This window comes from Mauremys mutica, chromosome 2 (genome assembly GCF_020497125.1).
Source record: "Mauremys mutica isolate MM-2020 ecotype Southern chromosome 2, ASM2049712v1, whole genome shotgun sequence".
Taxonomy (NCBI): Eukaryota; Metazoa; Chordata; order Testudines; family Geoemydidae; genus Mauremys; species Mauremys mutica.
Window position 1 is genome coordinate 42,871,305 of NC_059073.1, and position 15,388 is coordinate 42,886,692.

The 15,388-nt window shown below is 45.0% G+C and overlaps 1 protein-coding gene across 9 annotated transcripts in view; it reads right to left on the bottom strand.

The window, feature by feature from the left end:
• MATN2 (matrilin 2) overlaps positions 1-15,388 on the bottom strand; it is a 110,669-nt gene that overhangs the window by 30,925 nt on the left and 64,356 nt on the right. For all 9 annotated transcript variants that reach the window (XM_045003741.1, XM_045003738.1, XM_045003737.1 and 6 more), the window contains exons 6-9: positions 13,327-13,449; positions 9,652-9,774; positions 5,945-6,067; positions 3,302-3,424 (exon numbers count right to left, since the gene is read on the bottom strand). In XM_045003741.1, the coding sequence (XP_044859676.1) occupies positions 3,302-3,424; positions 5,945-6,067; positions 9,652-9,774; positions 13,327-13,449 (492 nt within the window). The remainder of the gene's footprint in view (positions 1-3,301; positions 3,425-5,944; positions 6,068-9,651; positions 9,775-13,326; positions 13,450-15,388) is intronic.

A 15,388-nucleotide genomic window follows, 5' to 3' on the forward strand; every position in this document is an offset into this window, starting at 1 on the left:
TCCATTGGAAAGTTGATACAACTCTTAAAACAGCAACTCACCTGCTTCCCTATATCCATTGGTTCCGCTAGAAGCAGTGGAGCCATCCCTCTCCCCTTTCTGCACAGAAGGCAGGAGTTCTGTCCTGGTAGCATTAGTTACTCCTCTTCTGGAGGGGTGGATGGACGGATGGATCTTTGTGGACTTCAGGGGGCAGGAGAGGGTGGAGCAAATATGTTTCCACCCTCTGATTTGCATTATCTTCCCCATGATCCTCTCTGTGACTGCAGCTGTGCGGTTGCAGGGGGACCTTGCCAATGGCAGTTTGACTCTTGCTGAAACTTTGTTGCCCAATGGCAGGGAAAGCAGCAGATTCAGAAGTTGTCCATGCAATCAATGGCTTGGGGAGCTGGGGAGGGGGGAAAGGCAGGTAGAGTGGCCACCAAAATCGTTGGTGAGGCCTGCCAAACCCCTCTGACCAGTGGGGATAATTCCAGGAAGAGTCAGCAAGGCAAAATTCACTGAGTTTTCCTCTCTCATTGGCTCCTTCTGCAGATTTTTACCCTAGAGCGGGCAATTTACCCTACTAACTCTATTAAACTGGAGTGAGTCTTAACTCTCATTAGCTATATTAAGAATAGAAACGTTGCTAGGGCAAGTTTAATTTCTGATGTATTGGGGGGTCCTATGAAGGCTGCATTAGTGACATCTCTACCGAGGACTTTAAGTTCCTGAATAAAGAAGAAAGTCAATTAACATAATGTGTTCATCCACTGTGACAGGGTCAGGCCAGATGGCTACAAGAGAGTGGTCGAAGGTAGATACATTAGCTCCAGGTTAAGCAGGTCCCTTTTCCATGGGTAAGATAACAGGGACTATTCCAGAACACTCAGGAACTTTCTAGAAATAATTAAGGCAGGCAGGCTAATTAGGACACCGGTAGCCAATGGGAAGTTACTAGAATTAATTAAGGCTAATCAGTACACCTGGTATAAAAAGGCTCTCACTCCAGTTAGTGAGGTGTACGTAAGGAGCTGGGAGTGAGAGGACGTGCTGCTGGAGGACTGAAGAGTACAAGCGTTAACAGACACCAGGAGGAAGGTCCTGTGGTGAGGACAAAAAAGTTGGCAGGAGCAGGCCATGGGGAAGTAGCCCAGAGAGTTGTAGCTGTTGTGTAGCTTTTCCAGAAGGCACTCTAGACAGCTGCAGTCCACAAGGCTCTGGGCTGGAATCCGGGGTAGAGGGTGGGCCCAGGTTCCCCCCAAAACCCAGGGCCGCCCAGAGGATTCCGGGGGCCTGGGGTCTTCGGCGGCGGGGGGGCCTTCCGTTCCGGGACCCCCGCCAAAGTGCCCTGAAGACCCGCGGCGTGAGCCCCCCGCCGCCGAATTACCGCCGAAGCGGGACCCGCCGCCGAAGTGCAGCCCGGTCTTCGGCCATAATTCGGCAGCGGAGGGGGGTCCCGGAACGGAAGGGCCCCCCGCCGCCGAATTACCGCCGAAGACCGGGCTGCACGTCGGCGCGGCTCCCGCTTCGGCGGTAATTCGCCAGTGGGGGGTCCTTCCGCTCCGGGGCGGAAGGACCCCCCGCCGGCGAAGACCGGGAGCGAAGAAGCTCCTGCGCCCTCTTGCCCCGCCCCCTCTGGGCGGCCCTGACCCTATCCACACCCCCCCCGAACACCCACAATCCAACCCCCCCCATTCCCTGCCCCCCGACCACTTCCCCAACCTCTGCCCCCTCCCTGTCCCCCAGGACTCCCTGCCCCTTCGCCAACCCCCCCGGCCACAGCCTCTTACCCCCGGCTCCCTCCTCACCCGGAGCCTCAGCGCCTCGCCCGACAGCCGCAGCGTGTCTCCGCTGGGGCCCCTGAGCTCCGTCCTGCTCAGAGCCGCGTGGTGAGGGGGCGGGTCTGGGAGCTCCACACCGAGCGGAGGCAGCTGAGCTCAGCCCGGAGCTCCCAGCCCCGCCCCCTCACCACGTGGCTCTGAGCGGGGCGGGGCTCAGGGGCCCCGGTGGAGACACACTGCGGCGATGTCTGAGGACAGCGCTTGATGCGCTAGGGCTCCAGGAGAGGGGCGGAGGCGGGAGCCTCAGCTGCTCTCTTGGGGGCCCCTGCGGAGCCCGGGGCCCGGGGCAAATTGCCCCCTTTGCCCCCCCCTCTGGGCGGCCCTGCCAAAACCTCCCAACTCCTGATCCAACACAGGAAGATCTCTGAGGCTAGCAAAATCCGCCAATAAGCGAAGGACGCACCAAGGTAGAGGAGGAACTTTATCACACCATATGCAGGGCTTCCAGAGCAAAGGGTCCATTGATTTGTACCTGTGTCCACACATGCAAGAGGAGTAGAAGATGATGAAAGCAGCAGCACAAAATTTGTGAAAAGGGCCAATGAGCTGGCTGGTTTCCAAATAATATCTACAATAGATCACTCACCAAAACCCACCTCTTCAACAGCAAAGAGGACAGGACAAGAATGCCCAGTAACATCTTCCTCCCTGCCAGCAGGAGAGAAGAACAGACAACCAGAGATCCCGAGCGAAGGGTAAATGAGATGGTGAATAATATGGAGACTATTGTAATGCTACTATATAAATTAATTGTGTGGCATCATCTGGAATACTGTATGCAGTACTGGTCATGCCATCTCAAAAAGGCTATTGCAGAACTAAAGGAGATTCAGAAAAGGGCAACAAGAAAGATCAAAGGCCTAGAAAAACTCTCAGATGAAGAGGCATTGAAAAGATTGGGACCGTCACCTTAGAAAGGAGACGAATGAGAGGGAACAAGATTAAAGTATATAAAATATATGGTGTATAGAGAAGACAGATCATGCGCTTCTGTTCTCCGTATCTCATAATGCAACAACAAGGGGACAGTAAATAAAATTAACATGTGGAAAGTTAAAAAAAATCACTAAAAGGAAATACTTTTTCATACAATAAGTAATGAAACTGTGGAACTCTCTGCCACTGGCAGTCATTGAGAGCAAGAACATAACAAGAGTCAAATTATCCAGAGTTGTCACAATTAATAATAATAAAAATTTTTTGGAGTGGATATCAAGCCTCATGTTTTAGAGCTTATGTCAATCTCTAACTATTATAGACCAGGATAAAACCTAATGTGGGGGACAGATTACCCCACATCTGTCTACTGCAGGGTTCTCACATCTTTCTCTGAAGCATCTGGTACTGGCCACTGTCAGAGACAGAATACTGGACTACATAGACCTTGGGTCTGATGCAGTGTATCAGTTTTATGTTTCTATTGTTTATTTGCTTCCCTCCACTTTAATTCTCATCAAAGAAATTATCAAGAAACTTACGTGTGCAGGTTTTTAGGTCTTCATTAATGATGAATCCTTCAGAACACTGACAGACATATGAGTCGCCTGTGTTCAGGCACAGCTGCTCACAGCCATGATTGTTCTCAGCACAGTGATCCACTCCTAATGGTTTATGTTAGGAATTAAGAAAACACATTAGAGAGTTAAAGACCAAAACCATGACATGGTACTAAGTGCTAGTGTAATCTTTGTACATACGATTATCAAGAAAAAACAACCCATAAACGTTTGCACTTACATAGCTAACCCATCTAAGGATCCAATTGAGAAACATGAGTTAACTTATCCTTATAACAGCTCAGTGAGGTAAGTATTTATTATTCCTATGTTACAGACAATGAATGTAAGGCACGGAAAGATTACGACTTGTCCATAATCACACAGGGAAGCTGCAACAGAGTTGGGAATAGAGAACCCAGGAATCCTTAACCACAAGGCCATGCTCTCTCTTCCACACACACAAATCTTTTCTTTGTTCACCACATGTTTTTCTCAGACAGTAAATATGAGTGTTAATCATTTATGAGTTTCAACTTATTCCACAACAATTAGAGGATTATGAGTAAATTCTGTTTAAACTGACAGATATGGTAATTTAAAAATATTCTTTTGCTGCTAGGTTCTATCTGCTAAAGCCAAAATATGGGACAGTTAAAAACTGAGAGTGCAGGGGACTTAATGTAACCACTTTGCATTTTATTGATTCTGTATTTGTGATGGAAATGGTCTCTATAAAAACCAAATATATGTGTGAATTGAGTTTAAAGTCTGCACTGTATCTCCTACCAAGGGACAACTCAGAGGTATGGTCGATAGTTCATAAAGCAAGATATGTGCTTATGTGAATGTGCAGTGTAACTTTGCTGATTTTGTAAAAGTACAGAGCAAAGCACTTTTTAGCAAGAAAAAATCTTGAAAGATTTTTATAGCAAGCTTTCCCCTTAACATTTTATAACGGACATTCTTCACTATTCTTAGTCACATGGGTGAAATTCACCCTAGCTCAACTTGACTGAAGTCAGTGTTACCCAATATAAATGTTGTCTATTATGTCTCAGTTCTGCAAAGCATTTACAGATGCAAAAATTTACTGGATTATCACAGTCATATCTATATCCCTTTGCTAAGCATAATAATATTGTGCAAGATTGGTTTTTTAAAATCATATAAAAAAAATATATAGGAATCTGTCCCAATTTAACATCAGACATAGTTACAAATACTGTTGGCCTGAACAAGTGAAACCGAGATTGAAATTTTTACTAATTACAATAAATTCCAGTTGGCACATTCTCCTTTTTTCCATAAGTTTACATCATCATAAGTGGAGCTGTGCTTTGGGGCTGTTGTACAAGAGAAATGTGAAAATTAAAATAAACAAACCCCTATCTTATTTGGCAAATTACATTCTCAGATCACCATCATCTGTTACAAATAAGAGATGCCCATTGTAATATGTATTATTAATATCACTTTTAAAATCTAAACGTTCTAGCTTCTCACACTAAATCTTTCCTTATGTTCTTTCAAGTAACAAAGTAATCAGAAATCTGCCCATCACCAGGCTTCTGGAACTACAGTAACTATAAATTTAGGTCAACATGTTTTGATACCTAAATCTGCAAAAATAAAAACTGTAATGCTAAAAAAGAGAAAAGGGCCAAGATTTTCAAAAGCGACTAGTAAATTGGGTTGCCTCAATTGTGGAGTGCCCTATTTGTGACACCGCAAAGGGGCCTAATTTTCAGAAAGAGCCAAGCACCTGCCCATCTGAAAATCAAACCAAGTTGTATAATTTACTTATATTACAATGTATCAAAGTTTTCTTGTATGCTGCAGAATCCATCAACAGTTTATTTTGATCACTGAAGATAATAATTTTCTTAATTATACAAGTCTTTGGGTACTTTTTTCCAAATGGCATAAGTACATCAAGAAAAATTGCAGCTCTCTGCATTTTTAAAGTGCTACTTTAAATATGCAAAATGGTTCTGGGGAAAACAATATCTTTTCACAACTTAGTGATTGCAAATATACAGGGTTGGCATGATTTTTGGTAGGACATCATTCCTTTAGCAGTATTCTAATTATCATATAGCAAGGGATGTATTTATATCAGATAGACTTCAGAAGAAATAAAAATAAACCAGCATTTGAGGTGAAAAATCATTAGTATTAGGTGTGTAACTGTCTAAATATCTGCTAAAATTGGATGTATTTTTAACAAGCACTTCAAATAGGGTGACCAGATGTCCCAATTTTATAGGGACAGTCCAGATATTTTTCTTACATAGGTGCCTATTACCCCCCATCCTCTGTCCAGATTTTTTACACTTGCTATCTGGTCACCCTAACTTCAAAATATGTCAGGCACTCCTGTTAAATGACATTCTTATAACAGGAATTGTTTAGAAGACGATACACTTGTTCTCCACTGGGTGGACCTATGCAGGCATTTTACCAACATTACCTCACTAGAGCTGGCTCTTGTTGGACTTTACAGTTACAACAGCTTACATAGCTCTGAAAGATCTCAGAAGGGCCCCTGGAGAGTTCCCTTGTTCGTTTCAAAACTCAGCCCAATGCAAGAACTAATTGCTGCACTTTGTGTGAAACACTCACTTCTGCACGTTTTGCCATCATGGTTTAGGGTGTATCCACTACGACATCTGCACACAAAAGAGTCTTCTGTGTTAACACATTCCTGTTCACAGCCATGTTTACCCAAAGCACAGAAGTTTATTCCTGTGGAGAAAGAGGTTAAAGAATACAAGCTAAGTATGCTGGTTACTGAACAAAACATCATGCTTCTTAAATGGCACTAACTTCCATGTGACAGACAGTTAATCAAACTGTGGGAAGCAGCTGATCTGGTGGCCTATTAGTAAAAATGTGCAAGACTTTGCTTTGATTCCCATACTCTTTCTTTCCCCAGCCATCAGAAGTAACATCAACACTTTGGGGAGGAGGAATGCCTGGTACTGCTCAGCAGTGGCACACACAGTTTGGTTTAGAAAAGAGGAAGTAGAGAAGTTGATGGATTGTTTTATTTTATGTCTGTTTAACGTGAACCATGAAGTAAAATGTTTGGGAATGAAAATACTACCAAACTGAAGGGCTGATCCAAAGCCCACTGAAGTCACTGAAAGAATCCCATAATTCACAATTGTACTCCTGGTAATAAACATTATGCTTGGAAATGTTTGCAGGATCGGACCCTTTGCCCCTGTGTTCCTCAAGGAACACCTGTCCTGTAAAGTCCTGAATATAATCACAATGCTATATAAGATTATAAAAATAGCAGCAATCCAGACTGATGTTAAAAATGATACCGGTACATGAAAACACATACCAAAACACACATTTTTTATGAAGATGAAAGACATTTAATCGTGTTCCAAAATAGGCTATTTTCTTAGCTGTAATCTATGTGAGTTTACAATTAGAGAAATATTAATACTACCTCTTGCTCCTGGCTTTCATAGTGCTTAGGTACTAAGCTAGCTGCTTCATCTGTGTGCAAGTTCTATATATGCCTTAAGAATCTCTCATGATGCATCTGCTTTGATGCAAGCTTGCTGGGTCCCACACCAGAGGAGCTGCATCATAGAAATAATAGAAATGTAGGACTGGAAGGGACCTCAGTAGATCACCTAGTCCTGTCTCCTGCACTGAGGCCTGGTTTACACTACAAAACTAGTCCACCTAGCTGCGCATCTGTCTACACTTAAATTTGTCTCCCACTGATGTAAGTGCCCCTTTATGTAAATATAGTAGCACCAGCTCCCCGAGCAGCATTGAGCCATGGTCAATGTATGGAGGTCAATGCAGCGCAAGTGTAGACACTGCATTACTTATGTTGACCCTAACTAGTCCTCCAGCAGCTGTCCCACAATGCCCAACACTGACCGCTCTGGTCATAATTGTTAACTCCACTGCCCAGAGGTCACATATATCACAAGCCCCCACTCCTTTAAAACCCCTGCGAATTTTTGAAATGCCTGTTCCTGGTTGTCCAGCTTGGTGAGCACACTTCTATCTGCTCTTCGTTGTGTGCAACTGCCCAGCTGACCATGCCAGCTACATGCTCCAGATGCACATTCCTGCCTGGAGTAGACGGGAGATATTGGATCTCCTGGGCCTATGGGGAGAAGGGCTGTGAAGGCACAGCTCTGAACCAGCTGTAGAAACGTCAACATCGATGAGCAGCTTGCTCTGGGGAGGCAGAAAGAGGGCTATGACAAGGACCACCAGCAGCGAGAGCCATGAAAGTCAAGGACAAGGAACTGTGGCAGGCATATCAGAAAGCCAGTAAGGCCAACAATCCATCTGGTACCAAGCCACAGACCTGCTGCTTTTACACAGAGCTGCATTCCAGACTTGATGGAAACCCCACCACCATCATGGATACCTCTGAGGAGCCTGAGTCACAAGCCCCTGCTGCAGGGCTGGTGCAACCATTTAGGTGACCTAGGCGGTCGCCTAGGGCACTGGCATTTGGGGGGGCGCCATTTTCTTCGGCAGCGACCGCGGCGGCTGGATCTTCGGCTGCCCCGGTCGCCGCTGGCATTTAGGCGGAGGGAGCTGGGGCAGGGGAGCGCGGGGAGGGCCACCTGCAGCAAGTGTGGGGGGGCAGCACACAGGAGAACTCCCTGTCCCAGCTCAACCCTGGCCCGCCTCCTCCCCGAGCACGCCGTGGCTGCTTCACTCCTCCCGCCTCCCAGGCTTGTGGTGCCTAGGCTGATTGGTGCCGCAAGCCTGGGAGGCGGGAGAAGTGAAGCAGCCACGGCATGCTCAGGGAGGAGGCAGGATAGGGGTGAGCTGGGGCGGGGCGGGTGCCTCAAGGCAGAGGGTGGGGAGCTGCCGCAAGGGGGGTGCCTCAGGGCGGGGGGGAGGGCACAAGGTGGAAGTTTCACCTAGGGCGCGAAACATCCTTGCACCGGCCCTGCCCTGCTGTGAACAGCAAGGAGGAGGAGTATGGAGGACAGCTGATGGGCGGGGGTCCAGTGGTGCTGCAACCCAGGACTGTTTTTTGACTCCACCACAGTCCAGCTAGTCCCTGCAGTTGAGCACAGGTGAGCCCGATGAAGGGGAAGGAACCTCGACTAAGCATGTAAATGAAATTCCCTTTGAGTGACAGCATCCCCAACTTAGCTGGACACAGCTATCAACTTTTCATTAATTCACTCATACTACAAGAGGTAGTGATACAACAAAGAGATGGAATTGCTATCTGCTTTTCATTCCCCTCTAGAGTTAGGCAGGGGAGGGGGGGCCATGTGGAGCAGTTTGTTTATGTACACAGCAATGTCTCTTGAGTCCTCCTGAGAGATCTTGATGAAACTTCCCTGGAGGTACACTGCAATCCTCTCCCAAGGTTTCTAGAGATGGCAGCCTTATTTTTTCCTCCGTGGTAGGACACTTTCCCATGCCAGCAGGGTCGGCTCCAGGCACCAGCTTAGTAAGCAGGTGCTTGGGGCGGCCACTCCGGAGAGCTATTCGGCGGCAATTCGGCGGAGGGTCCCTCACTCCCGCTTGGGTACCTGAGTGGAGCAGGGCTGGAGAAAGGCAGAGGAGCTGGGGAGCTCCAACCTGGAAAGCCCCAGGCTGTGGCCTAGCATAAAGCCAATAGGTACTGGGGTTTGCAGAGGGCAGCCCAGTGGTAGACAAAGGCAGCAGGTCCAAACCCAACCTTGCCAGTGATGAATAGGCTGATACTGCAGTCTGCCCCAGGGTGTGGGGGCTAGACGATGACTGGCAGTAGCCATACACTGAGGCGAGGTGGGGATTGTGGGTGGGGGTTCCCCTGGGAGGGGGAGACCCTGAGGCTGAAAGGGATTATTGCCAGGGAGCGGCACCCCAGGTAAACGGGGCACCGAGGTCCTGGGAGGGACACGGGGGCCAGAGGACAGGCGGATCACTGGCCTGCAGAGGGTGCTTTGGGCTGGAAATTGAGCTAATTCCCTGAGAGACCAGCAGGAGGTGCCACAGGGGTGAGTCTGAACCTCTACAAGAACATTTCAAAGAAGTAATGAATGTCCAGGTTTTGAGCCATCAAATGTCCCATAGTACTCCCCCAGAATTGCTTCAGACTTTTCAGAAAAATTGTAATGTAGTGTAAAATCTGGTCTGTGAAATATCAAGGAGTTTGGTTTAGTTTTTAGCCAAGTTATGGGGTGAAGGAAAGGGCTGAGGTTAAAGATCAACCTTAAAATAGGTTTGTTTCAGCTTTACTATGGAAGAGGCTATGATCTTTCTGTAAATTCAGCCATATAGGTTTTCAGAAGTAAAAGCAGGTGAACTTTATTGCATACAGTAGGACAACTTACTTTTGCAAGTTCTCTTATCTGGATTAAGAGTAAACCCGTGTCGGCATTGACAAAAATAGGAATCATTTGTATTAACACATTCCTGTTGACAGCCATGGGTCTGCAAAGCACAGTAATCTGGTCCTATAAAAAGAAAAAAAAGCACAGCAATAAGGAACATAGACAAATAAATTAAATTAAAAACAATTACCTCAGTTTCTTTAAATGAACATCTCTCTTTCTGGACATGCTTCTGACACCTTGCCATACTCTCTCAAGCTGTGAAAACAGAATGTTCCATTTTCACACAGACTATAATATATCATACATATTTTTAATGAACCCTTGGGGGATAAGTTTTCAATGGGAGGATGTACAGAAATGAGTGTTAGTATTTTTGCAGCTAAATACCCATAGAGCACACTGAAAATGTATCACTTGGTTTTCCAACAAATTACCTGGTAATACTATTTTACTGCATACAAGTTAGATATGATTTATAAGAAGTGTATTAGTGTGCTTTTGAGTGACTTCACTAGATCAGAGCATTACATTATCTGCAAAGTCAGGGTCTGAACAACTCAGGTTTGTTTGCTTTGCAGTTCCCTCATTTAAGTTGCTCGTGAGATGATAGTCATGAAGATGTATAGGTTTCAGAGTAGCAGCCGTGTTAGTCTGTATCTGCAAAAAGAACTGGAGTACTTGTGGCACCTTAGAGACTAACAAATTTATTTGAGCATAAGCTTTTGTGGGCTACAGCTCACTTCTTCAGATGCATAGAATGGAACATACAGTAAGGAGATATATATACATACAGAACATGAAAAGGTGGAAATAGCCATATCAACTCTAAGGGCTGGTCCACACTAAGAAGCGGGGTCGAAGTAGGGTACGCAAATTCAGCTACGTGAATAGCGTAGCTGAATTCGAAGTACCCTAGTTCGAACTACTCACCCGTCCAGACGCCGCGGAATTGAAGTCCGCGGCTCCAAGGTCGACTCCGCCACCGCCTTTTGCAGTGGTGGAGTACCGGAGTCGACCGCGGCGCTTCCGGAGTTCGAACTATCGCGTCCAGATTAGACGCAATAGTTCGAACTCCGAGAAGTCGAACTCACCGCGTCGACCCGGCTCGTAAGTGTAGACTAGCCCTAAGAGGCTAATTAATTAAGATGAGCATATGGGATATGTGTTAGTACAGAGGCTTGCACAGTGCGGCCCTGGTATATGATTGAGACTTATAACGCAGAAGGCTCCTCTCCTCCCCAGAGGTAGCAGCATGGGGTCTCACTGCATCCCACAGGTAACAAGAGGGGCTCCCTTCCCCTTGGAAGGAGCAGAATCAGCAACCAGGATGGTGGCAGGAAGGCCCCTAATAAGTATTCCAGGAGCCAAGGAGTACACGGTATACCTGCTTGGGCTAGTGTTGGCAAACCCCCAGAGCAGTGTGTCTTGCAGTTAACTTTGAAATCGATGGGTAGTTTACACCTTGTGCTTTTGTTTCAAGCTGTCTTGGTAACACTTATTTATGTTTCGGGCTTTTCTTTGTGTCCATAAGAGGCTAGAAGCTTAATATTTTCTTTTCCTTTTTGTAAATGAAAGCCAAAATTCTGATGTAATCAAATGACTCTGGGAGTTAGAGCCCCAGGCATGGGCTATAGTGCTTATGCTTTAATCTAGTTGTGCACTTATCAAAGCTCCAAAAAAATGCTTATTTGACCATTTTAGCTCCATCTTTCTTAATATGGGTTGATTCTTGGCTAGTTTTGCTGCTCTCACTGAGCTGGCAACTGTCAGGCCAAATTTGTAGAAAATAATGTTGAGTTTTAAACTTTGAACATTTAAAAATTAGTCATTTTGAAGCTTTTTCTTGTGTGTTCACAATGACCTAAAGCCAGTGTGATTTAGAACACAGGGGAATTCTGACACATCCTTGCTCTGAATCAGTTTAGTCTAATCCCAGGCTAATCTGAACAATGTTCTGACTTTAAAACAAATGCAATCTGCAGACCATTTTCTTTATTCTTGGTTTGGTTTGGTTTGCAAGACACAAAAGAAGTCCAGTTTGCAGAGAAGTGGTTTGGTAAGTTTTAAAGTTATTTATGTTTAAATTCAGCAAGGGCATCCTGAACTGAACTGATCTTAACCAATGCTGTCTTGGCTCCAGCCCATTCTTGCTTGGCTGCTGCTGCTTATTCGGTATTTCCTTCCCCACTACATCTGTCCAACCTGTTTTTTTTTTCAAATTGTAGTTCTGGGAATGTTTTTTTTTGCACTTTAAACTGATTTAAAGTATTTAAAGCAGCTTAAACAGGTTAAAATGCTCCAGAGGTTTAGATCTGTTTAAATGCATACAACAGTTTAAAACTAATATCAGTTAATCCCCATAGCTGATGAAAAGATTTAACTTGCTTTAAGCTTTTTTATGATGTTTTAAGGTCTTTGATCAGTTTAAACTGGAAAAAAAAATTCCACATTCTAAAATCCTCCACAATTTTGGGGGAACAATGGATCTGGATTGCTGCCCAAGCAACGGGAGGCACTTATGCTGTACTGAGAATATTTCAAACTGCATGCTTATGTGGATATATACACACACAAGTATGGAAATATGTATTTCACATAAGATTCTAATAGACCTGCATCTGGCTGGTGCCTGCCAAGGCTACCAGAGCCTGCAAGTTGCCAGCTACATTGACTGGCACCAACTGTACTCTGACTAATAGTGTTTCATTATGATACAGCCTTTTATTACAATCACAGGTGGTCTTAGACACCCATGTGTTTCTAGGGTTGTATAAGACTCTGTCATATTGTACTGCATTATTTCATAAACTGTATTTGTTCACACTGTTAAAATATGGGCTAAATTAATCACTGGTATAAGCAGTGTAACTCTACTGAAATTAATAGAGCTGCACCCACTCACACCCACAGCAATTAAGTTTCTTTATCATAATACATATATAGAAAGAAGCAGAGTTAATGTTGTACATTCAACCTTTCCTTTTACATTTCCTGAATGTGGTATACTTAGCTATGCAACCTTAACAGTGCCTTAATACAGGGCATTTTGCATTTAATTATTAAACTTGTTTTATAAACAAAGAAAATTTAAGAATTGTGTTGTATAAAATTAATATGTTTTTCTGGTCTATTGCACAAGGAAGGAGAACACTTAAAATAAAGAACTCTGGCAATCCAAAGGAATCATGTAAATTCAGAAGCAGGGCCGGCTCCAGACCCCAGCGCGCCAAGTGCGCGCTTGGGGCGGCGTCCCGCGGGAGGGCGGCAGGCGGCTCCGGTGGACCTCCCGCAGATGTGCCTGCGGAGGGTCCACTGGTCCCGTGGCTCCGGTGGAGGTCCACCGGAGCCGCGGGACCAGCGACCGCCAGAGCGCCCCCCGTGGCGTGCCGCTGTGCTTGGGGCAGCACAAATCCTAGAGCCGCCCCTGAACAGAAGTCTTTATGTTGCTACCTAGGGAGAAGCATGGCCTCATGTTAAGAACTCCTTGTCCCCAGAGAAGGAGAAAACTTCCACTGCTTTTATTTCCTATGATTCCAGGAGCTAGTCCATCCCTGACATTCTACTGAATGTCCTCAGCATCTTCAGGAACAGCAGTGGGAGAATCACCACTGGAAATTAGGAGGTATAAGGAGAGCAAATTTATCATAGTACTTAAAATTCATCACAACTTACTTCTGCAAGTTCTTCTGTCTGGATTTAGAATAAATCCTTGATGGCATCTACAGTAGTAGGAGTCATCCATACTTACACACTCATGTTGACAACCTTGGTTATCCAAAGCACAAAGGTCTACAACTGAAAAAGAAAACAAGAAGAATATATGGAATTAAAATAAACAGAATCAAATAAAAATATGATTCAATATTTATATTATGGAAGTGGCTAAGAGTCCTGATCAATGTCCAGGGCTGTATAAATAATGAATTCTTATATAGGCTTCTATTACCCTCCACCCCCAACCCGATTTTTCACATTTGCTGTCTGGTCACCCTAGAAACAGCAAAGTTGAGGGAAAAATGGAAAAACTATTTTTTTAAAGATTTTTTTTTATCAACGAGTAACATATGAGCAGACATGATTCAGACCACTTTTATTTACATTTGGTCCCTCATTCCTCTCTCTTAGTTGGTCTGTCTTTTTAGACTGATCTTTTTGGTGAAGGGATTGTGCCTTCCTCTGTCTATATAGCTTCTAGAACATTAGGAGCACAACTGAAAAATAACTAATAATAATTCCTACAGGACCTATATTTCCCCAGTTTTCTCACTAAAGGATAGACTGTGCAACCCTTATTCTTTGTGGTGAGCACACACTCACAGGAGCAGTCCTATTGGCTTCTACCAGTGGTTAGCTTGCCAGTTTCTCTACTGTAAACAAACATACAGTCAGTCACCAAGGGTAACTGACTGTATGTGGCTGAAGTGCTCTCTTGCCAATTGCTCTTGCCAGTTGCACTGTTGTAATATTTTTCATATACAAATTAACCACACTCTAGGCCAGCATTTCTCAAATGCGGCCACCAGGGGCTTTTCTTGAGGCAACAGCCTTCTAAGCAGTGATTGGGGTGGGGGGGAGCAATGGCCCCTTCCCTGGGACCGCCAGCAGGGGTTGGGCCCTGCCCCCCTCTGGAGCCAGAAATGCTAGAGGACCAGGCAGACGGTAAGTTCCCCACCTTCCTGGGGCCAGTGGGGCTTGGGCTTCTGGCTTCAGCCCTGGGGTGGTGGTGGTGGTTGCAGGTTCTGGTCATGGGGCGGCAGGATCTGGTCCCTGGCTGCAGGGCTTCAGCCTGGATCCCAAGCTTTGGAGACTTTCCCTGATTTCACCACCCCCCTTATCATCGCTGGCCCCTGCTGCCTCCCCCATCTCCCCATCCATTGCCTCTGGCCCCTGCTGCCTCCCTACCTGCCTCCCCATCCAGGGCTTACTTTGTACCCCAGCTTGCTGGCGTTGAGTAAATTTGCTGTGAAAAGTGATATTTGAATGTTTGTTAATATTGCTTTTCACTGCCTCCCAGCTAGCTAGCAAGTCTGCTTCTGTGAAAAATGGTATTAACAAATATACAAATATCATTTTTCACAGCAGCACACTTACTAGGTAGCAAGTCTAAAACAAAAAAGCAACCAAAAAGCAAAAGAAACAGCAGCAAAAGCCAAGAACATGCAAAGCACCTTATTTATGTTTCTACTCTATTTAGGTTCAGTAAAGAATAGAGACATCTGTACATTATTTTGATTGAGTTTGAAAAAAAGATTACATAAATAAATTACAATGATTTGGACATTTATGTGGACATATTTATTTGTTTTTACTAAAGTTAATTACCGGTAAGTATTTTAGGAAAAATTGTCAGAGTGGTCACCAGCAAGAGTTGGTGGCCGCACTCTGAGGCCACCAAAAAATTTGTTTTGAGAACTCCTGCTCTAGGCAGGGTTAACCCTGCTGGGCTGTGTTGGTAGTCTCACTAGTTATTCTTTTCATCTTCTTTTACACCAGCTATTAGTGGTACTTGCTCAAAATAGATATCTTCCAACAAGATTTCCATTAGTAAATGGGATATTAAATCCTCCATGGAGTTAAATATCCATGGAAAGACTGAGAAGTAGTACCAGGAAAGAAAGGAGAATGAATCCAGCAGCCCCCGAAGGAAAGATCCCTCTCCCATGAGGGGAGAGAACGTGGTTTAACAGAAGAACATATTTTATTGTAAGATTTTTGCTCATCTGAAAAGAGGCAG